Source organism: Salmo salar, chromosome 24 (genome assembly GCF_965601325.2).
Source record: "Salmo salar chromosome 24, fSalSal1, whole genome shotgun sequence".
Taxonomy (NCBI): domain Eukaryota; kingdom Metazoa; phylum Chordata; class Actinopteri; order Salmoniformes; family Salmonidae; genus Salmo; species Salmo salar.
Genome location: NC_138314.1, coordinates 39,620,341 through 39,646,474, shown reverse-complemented (window position 1 = coordinate 39,646,474; position 26,134 = coordinate 39,620,341). Strand labels below are relative to the sequence as shown.

Here is a 26,134-nt window from a genome sequence, read left to right as displayed (position 1 = left end):
ATTCAAACATGTTCTCCCTCATTGTCGACATAAATTCCTCACCACTTCATAGAGAGCTGTTGAATCTGTTTAGTTCTGTGTGTGTTGACAGATGGGGAGAAAATCACTAACATGGGAAAGGAAAGGGGGATACGTAGTCAGTTGTCCAACTGAATGTATTCAACTCAAATGTGTCTTCTGCATTTAACCCAACCCCTCTGAATCAGAGAGGTGCGAGGGGCTGGCTTAATCGACATCCACGTCTTCGGCGCCGTGGGGCATGGTCTGAAATGATAACGCTATGAATCATTCTCTGTTAGAGATCTTGATATGAGGAGGAAGTCTATTTGTGAATATGAATTATGGAGTATGCAGTAAAAAGTATATTCGTGCAGGAGTATGCAGGATTAATAATGCTAACTAGTTGAAATGTGGGTTCTTCCGAGTCTGGATAGCACTGTTGTAGACATCTGTGTTACATCCCAAATGGCATCCTATTCCCTAGAAAGTGCACTACTTATGACCAGGGTCACAGTTCTGGTCTTCAGAAACAGAATGCTCATTGAAATAATCTCAGACCTATCACTAGCAAATTCGTTTTTCTGGGAAAGCTTAAGGAGGAAGAAATTAGTGAGAGTTTCACATAGTGTAAGAAACATTGCGAGCTGATGTTATTTTACCCCACACACACACGCAGTCACGCACACGCACAATTCATTCACAGTTGACTAAATCTGCTAATTTCACGGTCTGGTGAGGAAACTAAATGCTAAAACAGGCAGAAATTGTCACTTACGCAGCACATGAAAAAATATGAGGACCCAAGTGAGTTCCTACTTCCCAGCATGCTTTAGGGGCATGGTGAGACACTAGTAAGTGTGTTGGTGGTGGAAGGACCAACACCCAGGCTGTCCCAATTATCTCTCCTTCCTCCCAAAGTGTGCACTTGTTCACTTCCCTTCTGTGATTTCAAAGGAAATAAATGGTATAAGAAATATGGTAGAAACTCCTACTAGTCCATGCCTCCACCAATCCAATGCTTTTAGATATGTGAGAAGCGGCAATGAGACAACCTTCAAGGACTAGGTCAATAACCTGACAGTGTGGTGTCTGGACAACAACTTCTCCCTCAATGTCAGTAAGACCAAGGAGCTGATCGTGGACTACAGGAAACAGGGGGATACCCGATCCACATCAACGGGGAGGCAGTGGAGCTGGTCGAGAGCTTCAAGTTCTCGCCATCCAAATCACTAAGAACTTAAAACAGTGCAAACACACGCACAGAGTCGTAAAGAAGGTGCGACAGCACCACCTACCCTCAGGCGGTTGAAAAGGTTTGTCATGGGCGCTGAAATCCCGAAAAAGTTCCACATCTTGACTGGCTGCATCACTGCTTGTTATGGCAATAGCACCGCCCTCGATAGCATTGGCCCTACAGAGGGTGGTGCGGACAGCCCAGTACCCACACTAAGACTGAGCTCCCTGCGATTCAAGACCACTATATCAGGCGGTGTGAAAGGAAGGCCCTGAAAATCGTTAAACCACCCAAGCCATAGACTGTTCTCTCTGCTTCCGTACGGCAAGCGGTACCGGTGCATTAAGTCTGACACCAACAGGCTCCTGAACAGCTTCTATCTCCCATGCCATAAGACTGCTAAATAGTTAAGTAAATAGCCAACAAAATGTCAATACAGACTATCTGAGTTGACCTTTGTATTTTATTCTTATTTTTGCACTCTATGCTCACTGACAGGGCCCTACACACAACACACACTGATACTCCAACACACACAATGCACACACTGATACTCCAACACACACAATGCACACACTGTCACTCCAACACACACACTACACACACTGATACTCCAACACACACAATACACACACTGTCACTCCAACACACACACTACACACACTGATACTCCAACACACACACTACACACACTGATACTCCAACACACACAATACACACACTGTCACTCCAACACACACACTACACACACTGATACTCCAACACACACAATACACACACTGTCACTCCAACACACACACTACACACACTGATACTCCAACACACACACTACACACACTGTCATTCCAACACACACACACTGATACTCCAACACACACACTGATACTCCTACACACACAATGCACACACTGTCACTCCAACACACACACTACACACACTGATACTCCAACACACACAATACACACACTGATACTCCAACACACACACACAGTCACTCCATCTTTTGCTCACACACACACACACATGTATACTGCCTCTACACACACCCACTCACATACAATCATTATATACGCTGCTGCTACTCTGTTTATCTTGAAGCCTAGTCACCTTACCACTATACATATCTACCTCTATCGATCCAGTATCCTGCAGATTGTAAATATGGCACTGACCCTGTATATAATATGCTTACTTACTTTATAGTGTTCTTCTCATTTCTTATTTTTATATCTCGTGTGTTTTCGTTCTACCTTGTTATTTGTATTTTCGCATTGTTATTGATGACTACATTGTTATTGATGACTACATTGTTATTGATGACTACATTGTTACTGATGACTACATTGTTATTGATGACTACATTGTTACTGATGACTACATTGTTATTGATGACCACATTGTTACTGATGACCACATTGTTACTGATGACTACATTGTTACTGATGACTACATTGTTACTGATGACTACATTGTTATTGATGACTACATTGTTACTGATGACCACATTGTTACTGATGACTACATTGTTATTGATGACTACATTGTTACTGATGACTACATTGTTACTGATGACCACATTGTTACTGATGACTACATTGTTACTGATGACTACATTGTTACTGATGACCACATTGTTACTGATGACTACATTGTTATTGATGACTACATTGTTATTGATGACTACATTGTTACTGATGACTACATTGTTACTGATGACCACATTGTTACTGATGACTACATTGTTACTGATGACTACATTGTTATTGATGACCACATTGTTACTGATGACTACATTGTTACTGATGACTACATTGTTACTGATGACTACATTGTTACTGATGACTACATTGTTATTGATGACTACATTGTTACTGATGACTACATTGTTACTGATGACTACATTGTTATTGATGACCACATTGTTACTGATGACTACATTGTTACTGATGACCACATTGTTACTGATGACTACATTGTTATTGATTACTACATTGTTACTGATGACTACATTGTTACTGATGACTACATTGTTATTGATGACTACATTGTTATTGATGACTACATTGTTACTGATGACTACATTGTTATTGATGACTACATTGTTATTGATGACTAAATTGCTATTGATGACCACATTTATTGATGACCACATTGTTATTGATGACTAGATTGTTATTGATTACTACATTGTTGGGGTTAGAGCTGGCAAGAAAGGCATTCCACTGTATTTGTGCATGTGACATTAAAACTTGAGACTTAAAACACACACACAAAACACACATGCATATTGATGCCACTCACACAAACACACACTTTCCCACTCTTCACATATGCTGCTGCTGCTCTGTTAACTGTATATCCTGATTGCTTAGTCACTTTTACCCCCATCTACATGTACATATTACCTTAATTACCTAAACTACCTTGTTCCCCTGCACATTGACTCGGTGCCAGTATTTCTTGTATATAGCCTCCTTATTGTTATTTTATTGTGTTACCATTTTTTGTGTGCTAATTGTTCTTAATTTTTTAATTTGCATTGTTGTAAGTACCATAATTTCCGGACTATAAACCGTAACTTTTTTCCCACGCTTTGAACCTCGCGGCTTAAACAATGACGCGGCTAATATATGGATTTTTCCCGCTTTCAAATGTTTTTTCTCAAAAAAAACACATTCTGTGACGTGCTCAGTTTTTTGGCGGCATGAAGCTTTCATTAGACCAATAAAATTGCCGAACGGGTTAAGGTCAAACAACTCTTTTTTTACTGTTTAGATTAAATCGAGCGCTCTCAAACTTCCCATCATTCTGACTACGGTAGTAATTTTGTCACCCTCATCATGGCAAAGACACGGAGAAATGCATATGATGCAGCTTTCAAGTTGAAGGCGATTGATCTGGCTGTTGTAAAAGGAAATAGAGCTGCTGCACGGGAGCTTGGTCTTAATGAGTCGATGATAAGACGTTGGAAACAGCAGCGTGAGGAATTGACTCAGTGCAAAAAGACAACTAAAGGTTACTGCTAATTTTGTATTTTTTGTTACAAGCCGTGTTTCGTTAAAGCCTATTTATTTTTGTTACAAGCCGTGTTTCGTTAAAGCCAATTTATTTTTGTTACAAGCCGTGTTTCGTTAAAGCCTATTTATTTTTGTGACAAGCCGTGTTTCGTTAAAGCCTGTGTAAAGTTCATTTGTTTCAATGTACCGGTAGGCACCTGCAGCTTATAGACATGTGCGGCTTATTTATGTTAAAAAAAATTAAAAAAAATGGAATTCAGTGGGTGCAATCAATCAATAGTCCGGAAATTACGGTAAGCATTTCACGGTAAAGTCTACACCTGTTGTATTTGGCACGTGACATATTTGATTGAATGATTTGAAAACCAATTACAGTGTCACGTCCTGACCATAGAAAGCTGTTATTTTCTATGGTAGAGTAGGTCAGGGCATGACAGGGTTTTTTTCTAGTTTAGATTTTCTATGTTGTTATGTTCTAGTTTTTGTATTTCTATGTTGTTGTTTTTTGGGATGATCTCCAATTAGAGGCAGCTGGTCATCGTTGTCTCTAATTGGAGATCATACTTAAGTAGTTGTTTTTCCCACCATTGTGGGAGATTGTTTTTGAGTTAGTGTATGTTGCACCTCTTCGTCACGGTTTGTTGTTTTTGTTCTTTAGTTTATTTGTGTATCTTGCATAGTTTCACAGTTCAATAAAATATGTGGAACGATACACACGCTGCACTTTGGTCCGCTCGAACGACGTGACAGACAGACATGTAGTTTGGGGAAACTAAGCCTTTAAATTCCTGTGGTAGTGTTTCATCACTGGGAAGTTAGTGGGAATTGTTTGTTCATGACTATTAAATCTTTATGACTATTAGGACCATTCATGACTATGACTATTTACGACTATTCATTAATATTATTTCTCTTTATGTCTATTAGCACCATTTATGGCTATTAAGACTATTCGTGACTGTTAGGCCTCTTCATGACTATTATTGTCTGTCAATATTGTTTTCTATGTATGGTAACTATAAGGCTATACCAGTACTCCTCATTGTTTTTTTATTGTGTTACAAATTATTGTGTTTTTTTTTTGCAAATTCTTCTTACTTTTTAACTCTGCATTGTTGGTATAAAGGCCTTGTACAAAAACATTTCATGGTAAGGTCTACACCTATTATATTCGGCACATGTCACAAATAACATTTGATTGATTATGAAAACCAATGACAGATTTTTTAAATCCTATTGTAGTGTTTCATCAGTGGGAGCTTAGTGTGAATTATTTGTTCATGACTATTAGGATAATTTATTACACTTTATAACTATTAGGACACTTCATGACTGTTAGGACTCTTCATGACTATTAGGACTCTTCATGACTATTAGGACTCTTCATGACATGCCAGTCAATATTGTTTTCTATGTACAGTAACTATACGTCTATACAGTATGTCTGTTTCCTCTAAAGTGTGTGCATGTACGAGTGTGAGCATGTGTATGTTTATTAGGAAGACATCTTTTAAATTCCCTTCACTACGCTGTCTTTGTATTCCGTCAATTGTGTACCATTCCGTGTCCTCTAGAATATACAAGGTCAAGGGAAGAAACCGTTTTTCAAAGGAAGCATTCAAACACATCACAGAAGAGCATACGCCCCTTTGGAAAAACCATTCTTGATAGGACATAATAATAATGTCTGTCTATATGTGTCTATATCGTATGTATCATTCCAGACACTTCAAAAGGTCTGATGGATAATAATAGCATGCAGTGATTGCTTTATACGGAATTAAAAAACATATCGAAGGGGAATAGAGGAAATGGTTATACAACTAAATTATATTAAAATGATATTTTTTCCATCTGTCAGTGTTTGTGATCTGAAAGATAAGCTCCAACTCTTATGCACATATCTGCACATTTAAGGAAGCAAACTGGAAGCAGCAGTGGTGGAATCGGTGTGGGAATGGCATTAGATCTGGAAAGCGAGCTATCAAAAACAGACTGAAAATGGGAAAACAGCAAGGGGTGATGGGTAATGGCCCTGAAAATGCTCTGCTGACCTCCAGCTGTTTTCAGCTTTGCCTTTTGTCTGTTAGTCTGGCTGTTAGACAGTCTTTCAGTCCACTCTCTATTGGCCAGACTAGATGAATAGCTGACAGCACCGTGGACAGAAAACCAGCCAACTCTAATGAAGAAGCCAGTTTACCAAGGCAATGACTTCTAATCGTTGCATGTTTGTAATTGATTTACTCTGACGAGAGATTATAGAGCGCTATGTAGACACATGATGGCACATTACGCTTGATGTACTTTGGTTGAGGTGATGAGGATGGATGGATGGATGGATGGATGGATGGATGGATGGATGGATGGATGGATGGACGGACGGATGAGGGTGTTTCCTGCAAAGGAAGGCAATGTACAATACATTGAGAACACAGACAATTCATGGATGACATGACATATTTATTTCTCTAACGTGGTATTTTTTCTTGATTCTGGAAAGTGCTAGTGGAATGCATTTGGACATAGCACTGCAGCATATAGGGTGCCCATAATGCATTTGGACATAGCACTGCAGCATATAGGGTGCCCATAGGGTTCTGGTCAACAGCACTGCACCCTATTCCCTATGTAATCAACTACTTTTGACCAGGGCCCATAAGGCTCTCATCAAAAGTAGAACACTATATAGGGAGTAGGGTGTCATTTTGGACAACGTTTGGCCAGGGCCCATAGGTCATTTGGGACAGAGCCAGAGTCTCTCACCTTGGCGACCAGCTCTCCCATCAGTCCGTTCCAGACCCCGTCGGACTGTTGGCTCCCGTACTTATGGTCAGGGGCCACATAGATCTCGTACTTGAAGCCCAGGTAGTTAGAGAGAGAATCCAGTACGTCGATGGAGTAACCTTGGTACTTCTTAGGCTTCCCAAGGACATTCTCTGACACCATCACAAAGGGCTCCTCCTGTTGGGACAAAAATCAATGTTCAACCTTACTGCTATATCCTCCATCCGGCACTACTGTATTGTAGCCCAGGTCTCCTCTGCCTCCACCCCATGCTTTTTTCTTACATGGTTTACAACTTATTGAATGGGTCAATTTGAGCCGGCCAGTCCATATCCTTTCCCAGGATTTTTTGCCTCATCGTCACAAAATTTATGCTATTGTTTTCCACCTAACACACAGTAACCTTACAGAGAGAGAGCGGTGAGAGAGAGAGATAGAAAGAGAGGTGTGAAATAGAGAGAAAGAGAGAAATAGAGAGAGTGTAAAATATGACGAATATGTACACACTCCACTTGCTAATTGTCATGGACTATCCTGCAACATGTCTCAACTTTCCGCCAAGAAGAAGAAACAGTAGCCCTTTCTCTTCCTGGCTTCCTTCCTCTTTAATAAATCCCTATTGATGACTGAAATGTTTCTGGGAATATGTCAGCCAGATGTATTACTGAGGGGGTGTTATTGAATAAACACGGCATGCACATTAAGCCAGTTCTTTCTAATCCTCCATGGCCCCCGTCACTCAATAAGCTATTAGTGGGAGTGTGAACATGCATGCCGACTCCCACTGTAGCCGTGAGGCACCATCAATCAGTGAGGGAACCCCCGCCACGTCGCGCACCATGACACCTACCTACTTACCTACCTACCTACCTACCACTTCCTACACTCCATCATAGCCCCCCAACCACAACTTTACCTGACACATAAGTGTATATTTACACACACAGACACATACAGGCATCACACACACATGCACACGCACACACAAATGTGCTACTCTGACACACTACCCCTCCCCCTGTTGCTGTTACCTCAATTGTAGAATGGAAGAAGAGCAGGTTTTTCCTCCTTGAAGTGGCTCATGTTGCATTGATTACCTCCTCAGTATATGGCTATCACTTCTGCACAACTACACATTGATTACCTCCTCAGTATATGGCTATCACTTCCGCACAACTACACATTGATTACCTCCTCAGTATATGGCGATCACTTCTGCACAACTACACATTGATTACCTCCTCAGTATATGGCTATCACTTCTGCACAACTAAACATTGATTACCTCCTCAGTATATGGCTATCACTTCTGCACAACTACACATTGATTACCTCCTCAGTATATGGCTATCACTTCTGCACAACTACACATTGATTACCTCCTCAGTATATGGCTATCACTTCCGCACAACTACACATTGATTACCTCCTCAGTATATGGCTATCACTTCTGCACAACTACACATTGATTACCTCCTCAGTATATGGCTATCACTTCTGCACAACTACACATTGATTACCTCCTCAGTATATGGCTATCACTTCGCCCTCGCCCCCAGGGCACACTCGGCACAACGACCTTGATTACCTCCTCAGTATATGGCTATCACTTCTGCACAACTACACATTGATTACCTCCTCAGTATATGGCTATCACTTCTGCACAACTACACATTGATTACCTCCTCAGTATATGGCTATCACTTCCGCACAACTACACATTGATTACCTCCTCAGTATATGGCTATCACTTCTGCACAACTACACATTGATTACCTCCTCAGTATATGGCTATCACTTCCGCACAACTACACATTGATTACCTCCTCAGTATATGGCTATCACTTCTGCACAACTAAACATTGATTACCTCCTCAGTATATGGCTATCACTTCTGCACAACTACACATTGATTACCTCCTCAGTATATGGCTATCACTTCCGCACAACTACACATTGATTACCTCCTCAGTATATGGCGATCACTTCTGCACAACTACACATTGATTACCTCCTCAGTATATGGCTATCACTTCTGCACAACTAAACATTGATTACCTCCTCAGTATATGGCTATCACTTCCGCACAACTACACATTGATTACCTCCTCAGTATATGGCGATCACTTCTGCACAACTACACATTGATTACCTCCTCAGTATATGGCTATCACTTCTGCACAACTAAACATTGATTACCTCCTCAGTATATGGCTATCACTTCCGCACAACTACACATTGATTACCTCCTCAGTATATGGCTATCACTTCTGCACAACTAAACATTGATTACCTCCTCAGTATATGGCTATCACTTCTGCACAACTACACATTGATTACCTCCTCAGTATATGGCTATCACTTCCGCACAACTACACATTGATTACCTCCTCAGTATATGGCTATCACTTCCGCACAACTACACATTGATTCAAATGCACCCCAGATCTCGCAGACCATCTCAGCAGCGAGAAAATCAATACTGAGCGTGAAACGGTACAAGTGTACATCTGTGAGAGCATGTTTCCTACTTTATCACAGTGGGAGGTGCACTACATGATTGTGAGAGTGTGTAGCCGTGTGTATGTGTCTCAGCAGGAAGCAGTGTCTGTGTGCGGGAGCTTTAATGTGTGTTTGTGTCGGTTTCAATGTGTTTACGCTTTGCACTATGTAATCAAATCCATTCCAGTGTGTGTGTGTGTTCCTATAGACAGGAGGGAAAGTCTTTATAGACAGTTATAGACTGGAGGGAAGCTCTTCATAGAGACAGTTCTAGACTGGAGGGAAGGTCTTTATACAGACTCAGTTCTAGACTGGAGGGAAGGTCTTTATACAGACTCAGTTCTAGACTAGAGGGAAGGTCTTTATACAGACTCAGTTCTAGACTGGGGGGAAGGTCTTTATACAGACTCAGTTCTAGACTGGGGGGAAGGTCTTTATACAGACTCAGTTCTAGACTGGAGGGAAGGTCTTTATAGAGACTCAGTTCTAGACTGGAGGGAAGGTCTTCATACAGACTCAGTTCTAGACTGGAGGGAAGGTCTTTATACAGACTCAGATCTAGACTGGAGGGAAGGTCTTTATACAGACTCAGTTCTAGACTGGAGGGAAGGTCTTTATAGAGACTCAGTTCTAGACTGGAGGGAAGGTCTTTATAGAGACTCAGTTCTAGACTGGAGGGAAGGTCTTTATACAGACAGTTCTAGACTGGAGGGAAGGTCTTTATACAGACTCAGTTCTAGACTGGAGGGAAGGTCTTTATAGAGACTCAGTTCTAGACTGGAGGGAAGGTCTTCATACAGACTCAGTTCTAGACTGGAGGGAAGGTCTTTATACAGACTCAGATCTAGACTGGAGGGAAGGTCTTCATACAGACTCAGTTCTAGACTGGAGGGAAGCTCTTTATAGAGACTCTGTTCTACTAGATGTAAATGATAATGTGTTATCTGTCAGTCTATAGCAGGAGGGCTTTGCCACCATATTACACATCATGTAAGGGTTATTCACTCCCACCTGGTTGTCCAGCTTGGGGCCAATCAGCTCTTCCTACAGCCACAGCAGCAGCCCCACTGCCATCAGCCTGCCATCAGCCTGCCATTAGACTGCCATCAGCCTCCATCAGTCTGCCATCAGACTGCCACCATGCAGACCATAGGGGCTCACCAGAGTTGTTCAGCCAGCCCACATACCCTGACTCAGGCCTGTACTCACTGAACTGGGGCTCTGCTCTGCATGAGAGGGTCATTGGGGCGTGGACGGAGAACACTCTCTATCTCTCTGCACTTCAGATCCCGAGAAAGACTGGGCACTCTAATACCCATCAGCCACCTGGAGGGAGGGAAGGAGGCATTGACTGTACAAAGCCTCCAGATCCCACTGCTCCTCGACTCCCCTAACATACACATCATGCGTAACCAAGCCCCCGCCAAGATCCCACTGGCACCCCTCATCCCCCTTAGACATACACACACATATTTCTTCCCATTTTTAAGTGTTTTTTTAAATTAACGTTTAAGCTGGAATTGGCAATTTTCCACCCAAATAGATCACCGCTAAAAAGGCCTCCATGGGAAAGCATTAAATCAATGGATGACTGGTGCTACTGCTGTTATTATCAAACAGTCTCTGAGCAGAGTGAGCAGAGTTGGAGATGATGCCTGGCAGGGAGGGATGCAGCCTGTCTGGGTTGATGGGTCCTGCTAATCTCTGTGGTTTTCGACCATGGCACCCAGTTATTATCCACAGAGTAGGGGCGCTGGGAAGAGCTCAGGGCTACTTGGAGTAGTGGATACTCCCTTTCAGGTTGACCCTTTTCCTGCAGTCAAATGACCAAATCGCCCTCTGGTGGTCTCATGGGTGGAATGTTATTCATAATTTCATAATTTAATTAACATTAACATATTTTAACACACCAAAAATCCAGTGTTTCTATGTCAAATGGTTTTGTTATATTTCAGTCTTCTGTGATATTGGGATGTAAACTCAAAATGGAATACATTCAACTCTATATCTAACATGGTACAGATTTCTTTTTTTAAAGCCCTTAACCATGTGTGTGAGGTGTATACTTTTGTTACAAAGTAGATTTGTTTAAGACTACCAAGAAACACTGCAGTAAAATAATAGTAATTAGCCACTGAGTAGATCAATTGAACATGATAAGTGGTTTGGTTGAAATTAAAAATAATAATTACAGATAGAGGGTGGTCATTGAATATTGTCCCACCGGGCAAATGTTAGTTGAACCAACATCCATTAACATCATTTGTCAACATACTGACATTGAACATCAATGGAATTTTCAAAAATAAATGTCAACAAACTCATGTTAACCAGATTTCAACCACAAATCAATGACAGGATTTCAAGAGTCAGTTTTTTTATTTCAATAAAATATCATGCAAATAAGGACATTGATTTTGTTACATCAGGGTTTTGCCAGGAGGGATCTTCTGAACTGGGTCTAAAGCACTAACATACTGTACTGTTAGCTACACCCCCTCCAAATGCTAGCCTAGCTATCACACACGACATCTCATACATAGTCCATCCACAGTACTCTAGACATTTGACACTAATTCTTACTGGCTGCGCTTCATAAAGGATGTCAATCACAGAGGTCGAGCAAATGAGAGAGAGAGAGAGAGAGAGAGAGAGAGAGAGAGAGAGAGAGAGAGAGAGAGAGAGAGAGAGAGAGAGAGAGAGATGCGTCAACAGCAACCTTGGTAAAATCCTCAGCAGACTCATACATTTCATCAGTGGAAACAATTTACTGAGCAAATGTCAAATTGGCTTTTTACCAAATTACTGTACTACAGACCACGCATTCACCCTGCACACCCTAATTGACAAACAAACAAACCAAAACAAAGGCAAAGTTTTCTCATGCTTTGTTGATTTCAAAAAAGCTTTTGATTCAATTTGGCATGAGGGTCTGCTATACAAATTGATGGAAAGTGGTGTTGGGGGAAAAACATATGACATTATAAAATCCATGTACACAAACAACAATTGTGCGGTTAAAATTGGCAAAAAACAAACACATTTCTTTCCACAGGGCCGTGGGGTGAGACAGGGATGCAGCTTAAGCCCTATCCTCTTAAACATATATATCAACAAATTGGCAAGAGCACTAGAACAGTCTTTAGCCTCACTCTACTAGAATCTGAAGTCAGATGTCTACTGTTTGCTGATGATCTGGTGCTTCTAGCACCTAAATCTTCTGCACAGATTTTGTAGGTCCTGGGCCCTGACAGTAAATCTTACTAAGACAGAAATAAAGGTGTTCCAAAAAAGGTCCAGTTGCCCTAGAGCACACAAAAAACGATACATACCTGGCCTAAACATGGCCTTCTATGCCATCGAAAGTAACATAAGGAACATTGAGACTCTGCATACAGAATTATTGTAAAATATCCTCCATGTACAACGTGAAACACCAAATAATGCATGCAGAGCAGAATTAGGCCGATACCCACTAATTATCAAAATCCTTGAAAAGAGAAGTTAAATTCTACAACCACCTAAAAGGGAAGAGATCCCAAATCGTCCATAAAAAGCCATCACCTACAGAGAGATGAACCTGGAGAAGAGTCCCCTAACCAAGCTGGTCCTGGGACTATGTTCAAACACAAACACACCCTACAGAGTCCCAGGAAAGCAACAAAATTAGACACAACCAAATCATGAGAAAACAAAAAGATAATTACATGACACATTGGAAAGAATTAACAAAAAAATGTAGCAAACTAGAATGCTATTTGGCCCTAAACAGAGTGTACACAGTGGCAGAATACCTGACCACTGTGACTGACCCAAACTTAAGGAAATCTTTGACTATGTACAGACTCAGTAGGCATAGACTCGCTATTGAGAAAGGAAAACAAAGCCAATTTTGATAAACTCCCATATCTACTGGGTGAAATACCACAGTGTGCCATCACAGCAGCAGTATGTGTGACCTGTTGCCACAAGAAAAGGGCAACCAGTGAAGAACAAACACCATTGTAAATACAACCCATATTGATGTTTGTTTTCCCTTTCGTACTTTAACTATTTGCACATAATATGACATTTTAAATATCTTTATTATTTTGGAACTTTTGGAAGTGTAATGTTTACTGTTAATTTTTACTGTTTATTATCTATCTCACTTGCTTTGGCAATGTTAACATATGTTCCCCATGTCAATAAAGCCCTGAAATTGAAAATAGAGAGAGAGAGAGTGAGAGAAAGATTGAGACAAAGGGATTTGTCAGTGAATACTGCAGTCTTTTCCCTTGTGCCTCTGGGAAAACACACACACATGCATGCACAAACTCACACGCACACACCACCCAACCCTTTTCCTACACACCATTGCTGAGAAAACAGACTCCATGTGCTTTTTGACAGGGATGAAAATCAAAAAAAGAGAGTGGTAGAATCATCTCTTTCTTCCCCCCCAGACTTCAAAGCTGCGATATGAAGAACTTAATGCTCTGAATCTTTAAGCACTCTGGGGACTCACTCAAATCGGCGCTGGAGGCGAGATAGAAAAACTTGAACCTCAATATAATGGAGCTCAATTCAACTTCTGAAATTGCTTTTAATGAAGCGCCCGTTGTCCACTTGCTGTCCGTGAACAGACACGCCGACTTATATCTGGGAGTGATGAACATCGTCGACGCACCAGGACAAATTACAAGTGATATCTTTATGATGCCAAGTCTATTAAACAGCAGTGTACATACAGGCCCATGGCAGATACAGACAGCTCTGGGCTGAAGTCAGCGTCTAGGGGCAACTTCACCCTACTCTGATACAGGGTGAACAGTACAGTACTCACCAGGACAGTGACCACTCGCAGAACCACGCCCCTCATGTTGTTCTCCAGCTTCCTGTCAGTTAGCGTTCCGTTGAGGCCGTGCACTGGGTCCCAGGTGGCCAGCTGGAAGACAAGCAGGAAGTACAGTTTATTAGTGACATGGTAACATGTTAACACAACAGTCCTCTGTGGATCAGGTGGTAGAGCATGGTGTATGGTGCAGGGTTGTGGCTTCGAATCCTCCTGGGGACAACTATATGAAAATGTATGAACGCATAATGGTAAGTCTCATTGGGATAAAAAGTGAATATTATTATATTCTGGCTTAGAACAAACACACCAAACAAGCATCATTCCAGCAGCTTGATGACACAGTCAATCATGACGATCAAATGTTTCCCACTTTCTCAAAATGACATACTGACATACAATTCTCATAATGACATACAATTGATATACTGTTACTGTCTGTGAAGAGAAACAAGTGCAGGACAGTCAATGGGCTACCCTGACTACTCATAATGGGGCTACCCTGACTACTCATAATGGCTCATAATGGTGCTCTGAATAGCCATTGGACTATTTTTGTGCCCTGGTCAAAAGTAGTGCACTATGTTGGGAACAGGGTTCAATTTGGGCCATTTTCTTCATTCAGTAAGGTTGTCAGGGTCGTCAGGGTTTTGTCAACAGAAACTGCCTGGGGTGCAGCAGGAGCTGAAGGAAAAGTAGAAGTGCTGATCTAGGATCAGGTAATCTTATTCATATTGTGTTCTAAAAGGCAACACTGATCCTAGATCAGCACTCCTACACTAAGACACTTAACTGACCCAGAACTCAACATTTTCTTTCACTCTTTTCTTTCACATCTTCACTTTTTATTGGGATCACTCATTTACCCCAGATCTTATTTCTCGCCTGTTTTTGTTGTTGTTGTTGCAATAAAACATTCCTGCGACTCAGATCAAACCGTACTAGCCTCCCTGTAGACAAGCACATGGCAAAGAGGAGAAAGATTTACCTCTTCAAAGACAACAGAGGAGAGCGAGGAGACAGAGGAGAGAGAGGAGCGAAAGGAGAGAGAGGAGCCAGAGTAGAGAGAGGAGACAGGAGACACAGGAGACAGGAGAGATAGAGAGAGGAGACAAAAGAGCGAGGAGACAGAGGAACCAGAAGAGAGAGGAGACAGAAGAGACAGAAGAGACAGAAGAGAGAGAGGAGACAGAAGAGAGAGAGGAGACAGAAGAGACAGAAGAGAGAGAGGAGACAGAAGAGAGAGAGGAGACAGAAGAGACAGAAGAGAGAGAGGAGACAGGAGACAGAAGAGAGAGAGGAGACAGAAGAGACAGAGGAGACAGAAGAGAGAGAGGAGACAGGAGACAGAAGAGAGAGAGGAGACAGAAGAGACAGAGGAGACAGAAGAGAGAGAGGAGACAGGAGACAGAAGAGAGAGAGGAGACAGAAGAGACAGAGGAGACAGAAGAGAGAGAGGAGACAGGAGACAGAAGAGAGAGAGGAGACAGAAGAGACAGAGGAGACAGAAGAGAGAGAGGAGACAGGAGACAGAAGAGAGAGAGGAGACAGAAGAGAAAGAGGAGACAGAAGAGAGAGAGGAGACAGGAGACAGAAGAGAGAGAGGAGACAGAAGAGACAGAGGAGACAGAAGAGAGAGAGGAGACAGGAGACAGAAGAGAGAGAGGAGACAGAAGAGACAGAGGAGACAGAAGAGAGAGAGGAGACAGGAGACAGAAGAGAGAGAGGAGACAGAAGAGACAGAAGAAACAGAAGAAAGACAGAAGAGAGAGAGGAGACAGAAGAGAGAGAGGAGACAGAAGAGAAAGAGGAGACAGGAGACAGAAGAGAGAGAGGAGACAGAAGAGACAGAGGAGACAGAAGAGAGAGAGGAGACAGGAGACAGAAGAGAGAGAGGAGACAGAAGAGACAGAGGAGACAGAAGAGAGAGAGGAGACAGGAGACAGAAGAGAGAGAGGAGACAGAAGAGACAGAGGAGACAGAAGAGAGAGAGGAGACAGGAGACAGAAGAGAGAGAGGAGACAGAAGAGACAGAGGAGACAGAAGAGAGAGAGGAGACAGAAGAGACAGAAGAGACAGAAGAGAGGAGACAGAAGAGAGAGAGGAGACAGGAGAGAGAGAGGAGACAGGAGACAGAAGAGAGAGAGGAGACAGAAGAGACAGAAGAAACAGAAGAAAGACAGAAGAGAGAGAGGAGACAGGAGACAGAAGAGAGAGAGGAGACAGAAGAGAGAGAGGAGACAGAAGAGAAAGAGGAGACAGGAGACAGAAGAGAGAGAGGAGACAGAAGAGACAGAGGAGACAGAAGAGAGAGAGGAGACAGGAGACAGAAGAGAGAGAGGAGACAGAAGAGACAGAGGAGACAGAAGAGAGAGAGGAGACAGGAGACAGAAGAGAGAGAGGAGACAGAAGAGAAAGAGGAGACAGAAGAGAGAGAGGAGACAGGAGACAGAAGAGAGAGAGGAGACAGAAGAGACAGAGGAGACAGAAGAGAGAGAGGAGACAGGAGACAGAAGAGAGAGAGGAGACAGAAGAGACAGAGGAGACAGAAGAGAGAGAGGAGACAGGAGACAGAAGAGAGAGAGGAGACAGAAGAGACAGAGGAGACAGAAGAGAGAGAGGAGACAGAAGAGACAGAGGAGACAGAAGAGAGAGAGGAGTCAGAAGGGAGATATATTGTATTATTTATGCTGCTGCTTTTGCTTTTAACTAGAGTGGTGCATGTAGCTTGTTGTTAGCCAATCATAAGTCATAAACGCGGCAATAGACTACAGTCATAGAACCTCCATGTGTGGCAAAAGCTAGGGGATATCTAATCAATGGAAGTTAAAGGAAGAAAGATAGGCTAAAACAACCAAGAGCCAACAGGTAGCCTGCTACATCATATTCTGAAAATAGTTATTGTTGTTGTTTGGAACTATGTAGGGCAAGAACGCGCATGCCTCGATTAGCCTAGCTAGCTTAACTAGCTTCTCCCGGTTTGATGCAGTCAAGACAGGTACTATGTAATCATATTGGATGATAAATAACCTAGCTAGGGCAGCTATTAGTCTACTGTAGCACGAGTCAGCTTGGTTGCGGTCTCCCTTCCCTCCTCCCTGCTCACAGTGTCACTTGCTTACACACACAGTAGCCTACACACACAGTACGGCCCTGCTAGAGCGAATCCCCGAGCTGACAAGGTAAAAATCTGTCGTTCTGCCCCTGAACAAGGCAGTTAACCCACTGTTCCTTGGCCATCATTGTAAATAAAAATGTGTTCTTAACTGATTTGCCTAGTTACATCTTTTTTTATATAAATATACGGAACGGGTGTAGTTGTATTCGGGTCCATTCGGAGCGGGTCTCTATATTAAAAAAAAATATTTATGTATATCGGGTCCAGGTGGGAAAGCCCCAGGTCCATTTCAGAACGGGTCCAACTTTTAGGACGCGTGAAGGCCTATAGAGCAGAGGCCACTTCCAATCCATTTTATGTACCATATTGCCTCAAAGTAAGCAAGTGTAATCTATGCATCATATATTATTGCCAAAATTCTTGTTAAACCTCTCTCTCGCTCTGTCTCACAAGCACTGAATAATCCCACCATTGTTGGGTTTACAGTAATAATCTACCAAGAAGCTGGATATTTTAGCTGGATAAGGTATCATATGTTATGTGGCTTTAAGTCCCCTCTCAAATCCCCCATATTTCACTGACATTCTTTCTGGCAGTTTATTACATCAGGCTGAAAATCCATTCCTCTTGTGTCTGTCATGTGTAAATTAGTTTTTTCCCCCCCAACATAATATTCCTATGAGATGAAAAACAAACACTGAAAGGGAATGTGTGTGTTGTGTGTAAATTTAACATAGCTCCTTTATGTAACTTTGGTTTGAACCTTTTCATGAGTCTTCTGCCTGCAGGTTGCACTATAGTGCCTTGTTCATAAATATTAAAAAAACAACTCTTTCAATATACTAGAACAGGTAGTTCTTCTTCCCCTTAGATGAAAAGCACTTACTACAAGAAATCCCTGGTAACTATTCCTTTTTTTTAGCATGTCTAATCGATAAAACATTATCGGTCCAGTGATCAGTGCTGCAGGTAGCGAGGGAGCCAATAACGCCAGGGCCAACTGCATCAACACATGTCTCACCCTGTGACCCTCGCTGTCCTTTACCTCCCCCTCCCCCTCCCCCCAGGCACCAGTAGGGATGAGTGTCTGCTGAGCGTGCTGGGGAAAACAAACAGCCCCCCCCTGCTTACGAGAACCTTTAAACTGTGCATAATACGAGGAAGAGCTCAATAAAAGTAAGTGTTGGGCGGACATGTCAATCAGGAGAACATGCTGCCTTCTCCCTGCCTTCCCTCAGTCTATAGAAGACCGACTTTTCACCAGCCGAGTAGGAGCTGTCTGCTCTGTAACCTGTAGAACAATGCTGTCTGTCTGTACATGCCACAGAACAAGACCTAGTAGTGTTGGGTGTGGAGGAAAATCACTACATGCAGTTATGCAAGCTGACTTTCAAAATGCACATTGTTGCTCTCCCCCGAACAGGTAAACTTGGTCCCGCTGAGGTAGGGGGAGAGTGAAAGAGAGAGAGACAGAGAGAGAGGGAGAGAGAGAGCGCATCCCCTTATCTTCAGAGGGACAGATAAGGGCTCAATTCCTCTGGCAATAAATGTGCGACTGTGTCTGACTTCTCCTGTGCTGCATTCAGAGGCTAAAGAATGGCACTATTAGCATCCCATAATGCCTCGCTCTCTACACTGAAACACTCCCTTTTGTTCCCTGCGATTCGTCGTCTCCTCTTGACATTTCTACATTGGGAAAAAGTCTCGCCACATCTCATCTCCTTTATCAGATCAAGTTGAACACTTCCTAGTACAACCAGACAGACTTGTTGACCAGATGAACTAGGTCTCCCAACTACAGGGCTGGGCAGACTGGGGAGGGTGTACAGGGCTGGGCAGACTGGGGAGGGTGTACAGGGCTGGGCAGACTGGGGAGGGTGTACAGGGCTGGGCAGACTGGGGAGGGTGTACAGGGGAAGGGTACAGAAGTATTAGGGGAAGCATGGAGCTGGGGGTGCTGACATTATGGTGCGGGGCCAGGTTGTTGAACCAGAACCACACAGTGAGACGTGGTCCTGCTGTAGGATGAGTGAGACCAGTGGGTTCTGCTGTAGGATGAGTGAGACCAGTGAGTTGACATGGTTCTGCTGTAGGATGAGTGAGACCAGTGGGTTCTGCTGTAGGATGAGTGAGACCAGTGGGTTCTGCTGTAGGATGAGTGAGACCAGTGAGTTGACATGGTTCTGCAGTAGGATGAGTGAGACCAGTGAGTTGATGTGGTTCTGCAGTAGGATGAGTGAGACCAGTGAGTTGACATGGTTCTGCTGTAGGATGAGTGAGACCAGTGGGTTCTGCAGTAGGATGAGTGAGACCAGTGAGTTGATGTGGTTCTGCTGTAGGATGAGTGAGACCAGTGAGTTGACATGGTTCTGCTGTAGGATGAGTGAGACCAGTGGGTTGACATGGTTCTGCTGTAGGATGAGTGAGACCAGTGGGTTCTGCTGTAGGATGAGTGAGACCAGTGAGTTGATGTGGTTCTGCTGTAGGATGAGTGAGACCAGTGAGTTGATGTGGTTCTGCTGTAGGATGAGTGAGACCAGTGAGTTGATGTGGTTCTGCAGTAGGATGAGTGAGACCAGTGAGTTGATGTGGTTCTGCAGTAGGATGAGTGAGACCAGTGAGTTGACATGGTTCTGCAGTAGGATGAGTGAGACCAGTGGGTTGATGTGGTTCTGCAGTAGGATGAGTGAGACCAGTGAGTTGATGTGGTTCTGCAGTAGGATGAGTGAGACCAGTGAGTTGATGTGGTTCTGCAGTAGGATGAGTGAGACCAGTGAGTTGATGTGGTTCTGCTGTAGGATGAGTGAGACCAGTGGGTTCTGCTGTAGGATGAGTGAGACCAGTGAGTTGATGTGGTTCTGCTGTAGGATGAGTGAGACCAGTGAGTTGATGTGGTTCTGCAGTAGGATGAGTGAGACCAGTGAGTTGACATGGTTCTGCAGTAGGATGAGTGAGACCAGTGGGTTGATGTGGTGAGACCAGTGGGTTGATGTGGTTCTGCAGTATATATATATATATATATATAAATAAATAAATAATAGTGCACTACTTTTGACCAGATCCCCAAACTATACAGTCTATACTATACAGGGTGGCATTTGGGCTGTGAAGCCAAGGTTCTTTGGTTCACGCCACTCCAGCAACTCTCCAACACACCAGTGATCAGCAACACTAACAACACAAGCACCCGCAACACCTTTCCCCACTTGTTAACAACAAGGACCCGCAACACCATTCCCCACTTGTTAACAACAAGGACCCGTAACAATATTCCCCACTTGTTAACATAAAGGACCCGTAACATCATTCCTCACTTGTTAACAACAGAAACACAATAGGCCACACAGATGAGCCCAAGGTGGATGGTGGCAGGGGGTAATGTTTCCAGAGGCTACACAGTCAAGCTCTCCTTTTAGTGAGTTCCTGTTACATTCACAACATAGGGAATTGGAGTGTGATGTCTGTTCTGTCTCCTCACCGCAGAGACCTCTGGCCCGGTCTCCTCACCGCAGAAACCTCTGGGAACTAACAGTGATGAAAGCCCTGCATAAGTCCAGGCGCCAGATGCCAGTTTAGTAAAATAAGATTTTTATAACTCCTAGCCTCCATTGTGTTTTCAGGAGTTGTGTGAATCGTCTCCTCCGGTTATATTTACAGTATGTCTGTGTTTACATAAACCTCATTACTCGATGGGGGAATGCTTAGGGAACGCTCAAGGAATGCTCACTGCAGGGTAGTGGGTTCACATCAATAGTGTCCTGCCCCGACGATTCTCTAAACACTGACTGGAAAGTCAATGTGGCGCAGTGGTTCAATCAACACAGATGTCATGCTGACGGTGCAGGACCGTGTAGTGGCCCTGTGGGCTGACGGCTCCGGGAAGGCCCTGTGTGCTGCCTGCCTGCCTGCAGTGTTTGTCAGCGTGCTCATAAAGAGAGGGGGATTACCATAAACACTGCAACAAGACAACTTTCCTTTTCCACACAGGCTCTCTAGGGACACCTAAGCATACACATTCAAAGTAATTGGAACATGACCCAACATGCTGCATAGGCCAAAGTGGTAATCGATTGTATACAACAGTACATGGGGCGTGCTCTTTCAGGGACACCTCACAAGTCATGTTTATTTCCAAAACAACACCTAACAAAAGGACTGCCTGTATTTTAGAGAATTGAAATAACCCTTAGCCTTTGTAAACTCATTACTGTGGCTACCACTACTCCAAGCTTGTAAATCACACTAGACAAAGTCATCGACATCTCCAATGACTCCAACCCTTCCGCTGGGAAACGGAGCACACATGCAGACAGCAAAGAGTTTTGGTTTTGAGACCCAAAAACATATATCGGACTGAAGAAAGCAGCACAACTGTCAAGTTCCAACAGTATGAACTAGCTCCCATCACAAGCTCACAACTCTGGAGACAAGACAGAGGGGGGTATCTGCTGGCTGGGCTGTCTGATCCGTGTTTCAAAATCCTACCACCACAGTAGATGAGGAGTGTCCATCCCAAGTGATGTCATTTCATATGGTTAAAAAGGTTTCAGAAATTAACATAAAGGTATGAAATGTATGCATTCACTACTGTAAGTCGCTCTGGATAAGAGAGTCTGCTAAATGACTAAAATGTAAATGTAAAATGTACTATAGGCATACATATTGCAATTATGACAACAGTCTGATTGTTTGATGGAAATGCAACCAGAAGCTATTCTTTCCAAGTTACACCGACATCAATGTGTTCAAAATGTTGCTCATTTCAAAACAAAATTGGATTTCAAGGAAATAATGAGAAAATGCTGATGAATTGGATGCGTCAACTACTGTTAGTGCAAAAATATTCCACTGGACCAGTTATTTCATAATGAGCAGCATCAGTTTATCTTATTAATGAAGATAGTTTTTATTTGGGCCCCCACCATGTGTGGGGAAATATCTTATTACTGGCAAGAGCATCATCATCAATTCTACTCACACAACTCCACAAATGACTTAATTAAAATTACAATGATTTAATTGGTGGACCCTACCCAGAGGGTGGATAGCCAACCTTTAACAACAGAACTCATCTATAGCAGGACACTGGTCAGCAGAGCTCAGACTGGATTGTTTTCATCAGCTGTACCAATACATAATTGGTTTTACGAATTACGTTAAACAAAAAGGTAATTGCTCCGTGACGGAGTTGGCCGTACCCCACGCACATAAATCGGTTAAAATAATAACTTGACTGATAAAAATTGTCAAAATTCAATACGTATTTATTAAACAGATTGGTTTAAAGAGGTTAAAATACAGTTCATGCTAAAAGGTTATTAAAACAACAAACCCCTTCCCTGCAGAGCATATAGCATGTCTTCAAAGTTTTATGGCAGAGTACCCCTATTAGTGTAGTACGCTGTAAGGGGTCTTCTTTGATATTATTGCGGTCCACAAACAAATGCTATAGGTGTATATCAGCCCAAATAATAACAAAAATATTTTTGATAAAATTCAACTAAACTCAATGTACTCCTTTATTCAGATTCAACTGCCAGCCCTACAGGCTCTGGGGCCTGAGAAGGAAGACCATCTTCGGACAGTATTCTTTGCAATGTTTTGGAAGTGAAGTCGTGGAAATCCAAAAACCTTTCAGCCGCAGATACTATTGTCCAGTTTCTTTGACTTTCTTTTCGTTTGCACAGTACAATTAAATCACATGCACGATAAACACCATAAAATCCACCTTCTTCACAATCAGCATATCAGTCTCCCTCAACTGTTGAACAACACAATCTCCACAGTCTGAAAAGCATGTACCACCATATCTTCAGCTCCCCTCACTCCTTCACCTATTCCACGTGCCTCTGTGTAGCAGCCTTGCTCTATAGCCCTGACCCTTGCCACCTCATACTTCTTTACCCTAACCGGGCACTCCGGGGAATTGGGAACATGGTTGCCCTCACAATTACAACATCGTACAGCCTCAGATTCTTCAACAGCATTCCTTCAGCACACACTTGATAAATGTCCATACCTTTTGCAATTCCAGCAAAACAACGGCTTGAACACAAAATCTCTCCGCATATCTAACAAACACCATCTTCACCATTGAAGGGAGATACTCAAAGTCAAACATCAATAATACCCACAGGCTTTCTTCTTTTCCCACTACACGGTTCAGCCGGCGTGTTCCAACTACTCCTGGCATGCTGCTCGTAAACCACGAGGCCGCCACATCCAACACAACACCAGAGATGACACCTTTTAAAGGTGCTCTGCTACAAAAATACAAACTCTCCACTTCATAAGTCGATAGTTTGTCGATCCTTAATGCCTTTTCCTTCTGATCTCTTGACACAAAATAATTCAAAACGAAAGCTACTTCTGATCACTCTGACCGACTCCACCTTTCCTAATGCATCACTTACCATACTTGATACCTCAAACGGATCTACCAAAAAGCATTATTGTTAGTGAACCTTATGCCAACCAAAAAACCTATACTCATTAACAACTTTAGCCCTTTTTGTTCCATTTTCCTTTATCACTGTCCTCCACTCTTCAGCCAAACTGCAAGGATCCACTCTCTCCACAAATCTCACTTCCACTGGGACAGAATCATCCTTTACATCCTTGGAACAAGTCTCAAACTCGGCAGTCCTCACCACAGGTACTTCATCCACACTCCCATCAGGTTCCATCACCAAGCTACTAGAGCACATATTCCTCTTTTTACACCTTCCTTCCTTCCTTCCTTCCTTCCTTCCTTCCTTCCTTCCTTCCTTCCTTCCTTCCTTCCTTCCTTCCTTCCTTCCTTCCTTCCTTCCTTCCTTCCTTCCTTCCTTCCTTCCTTCCTTCCTTCCTTCCTTCCTTCCTTCCTTCCTTCTTTCCTTCTTTCCTTCTTTCTTTCTTTCTTTACCAGCCCGCTTCCCTCTAACTACTGTATGTCTACCTCTTCCAAGCATTTTCACTCCCACTGTTCAAACAGAGCATCTTTCAAGACACAAACCAATTAAGAGCAGGTGTGGCCAATTACTAGGTGTGGCCAACACCTGAAAACATGCGAATTGACAAGACAAACTACTGACTGAATGAAGTTGATGGTAAATGTATACATATGTGGAACAGTTTGAATAATGAAACCGTTTTGGGCCCAGAGTTCAGGTGGACTTTCACGGTTCAGCAAACAGAGGAAAGGAGGGGTGCTCAACCGCAATGAAACAAATCAGCCGAATGGCATACCAAGGAAAACTCTAATTCGAGGTAGAAATAAGTTGGAGCACTCAACAACAACAAAAAGGTAGAGCGATTTATTTTTGCTCACTTTAATCCATTGTACAGCAGTGCAGGCTGCTGAGCGGAGGCCGGCTCATAATAAAGGCTGGAATGGAGTCAATGGAATGGTATCAACCACATGGAAAACACGTTGAATACCATTCCATTGACTCCATTCCAGCCTTTATTATGAGCCGGCCTCCGCTCAGCAGCCTGCACTGCTGTACAGGATGCTAAAAGGTGACTGACATTTCGACGTCAAGCTGACGTCTTCCTCAGAGTGACCTGACCATTGCACATAGCTCCTATTCATAGCCCAATTATCACACAAGTAACACAATCACAAAATGTACAAGTGAAGATGCATTGAATGTCATCTTAACATGCTCTATCCTCAAACTAACCAATAAGGCCCGAGGGGTTGTGGTATATGGCCAATATACCACGGTTAAGGGCTGTTCTTCTGTACGATGCAATGCGGAGTGCCTGGATACAGTCCTTAGCCGTGGTATATTGGCCATATACCACAAACCCAGAGGTGCCTTATAGCTATTATAAACTGGCTACCAATGTAATTTGAGCAGTAAAAATACATATGTTGTCATACCTGTGCTATACGGTCTGATATACAACGGCAATCAGCATTCAGGGCTCGAACCACCCAGTTTATAATTGTATTTATATTATATGTTTTGTTTTTTATTATTTGGACCAATAAGTTTAAGAGCCACTAACACGGGACAACCAAGAGGTTCATTCATTGGAAAACAAGACTTATTGATTCAATGGAGTATGCAACAGGGTCTCTACAGAAGAACTAGCTACCTATGCTACCTCAGAAAAGTGGTTAGCTTGCTCTGTTTTTTTCCATTTTAATTTTGCCTTTATTTAACTAGGCAAGTCAGTTAAGAACAAATTCGTATTTACAATGACAGCCTACCCTGACCAAACCCTAACCCGGACAACACTGGGCCAATTGTGCGCCGCCCTATGGGACTCCGAATCACCGCCGGTTGTGATACAGCCTCTAGCACTGAGATGCAGTGCCTTAGACCGCTGCCCCACTCGGGAGCTGTGCACTCGGGATTTGTGGAGCTGTGCAAAGCCTACCCACAGAAAAAAATAATGGCTTCCTCTGGGACTGTCTCTGCGAGAATCAAGTAGAGGATCGTCTCAAGTTTTCTTCATTCTCTACACACAGTGAGGCTACGCTGGGCGGCAGCGTAGCCTAGTGGTTAGAGCGTTAGACTAGTAACCGAAAGGTTGCAAGTTTGAATCCCTGAGCTGACATGGTACAAATCTGTCGTTCTACCCCTGAACAAGGCAGTTCCTAGGACCTCATTGAAAATAAGAATTTGTTCTTAACTGACTTGCCTAGTTAAATA

The 26,134-nt window shown here is 43.0% G+C and overlaps 1 protein-coding gene across 2 annotated transcripts in view; it reads right to left on the bottom strand.

Moving 5' to 3' along the window:
• The window catches only part of LOC106585836 (glutamate receptor ionotropic, delta-2), a 623,881-nt gene that overhangs the window by 142,005 nt on the left and 455,742 nt on the right, over positions 1-26,134 (bottom strand). For both annotated transcript variants that reach the window (XR_001324086.3, XM_014172508.3), the window contains exons 9-10: positions 14,363-14,464; positions 7,015-7,212 (exon numbers count right to left, since the gene is read on the bottom strand). Coding sequence is in view for 1 of the 2 variants with exons in the window: in XM_014172508.3 (XP_014027983.1) it covers positions 7,015-7,212; positions 14,363-14,464 (300 nt within the window). In the remaining variant the exon portion in view is untranslated. The remainder of the gene's footprint in view (positions 1-7,014; positions 7,213-14,362; positions 14,465-26,134) is intronic.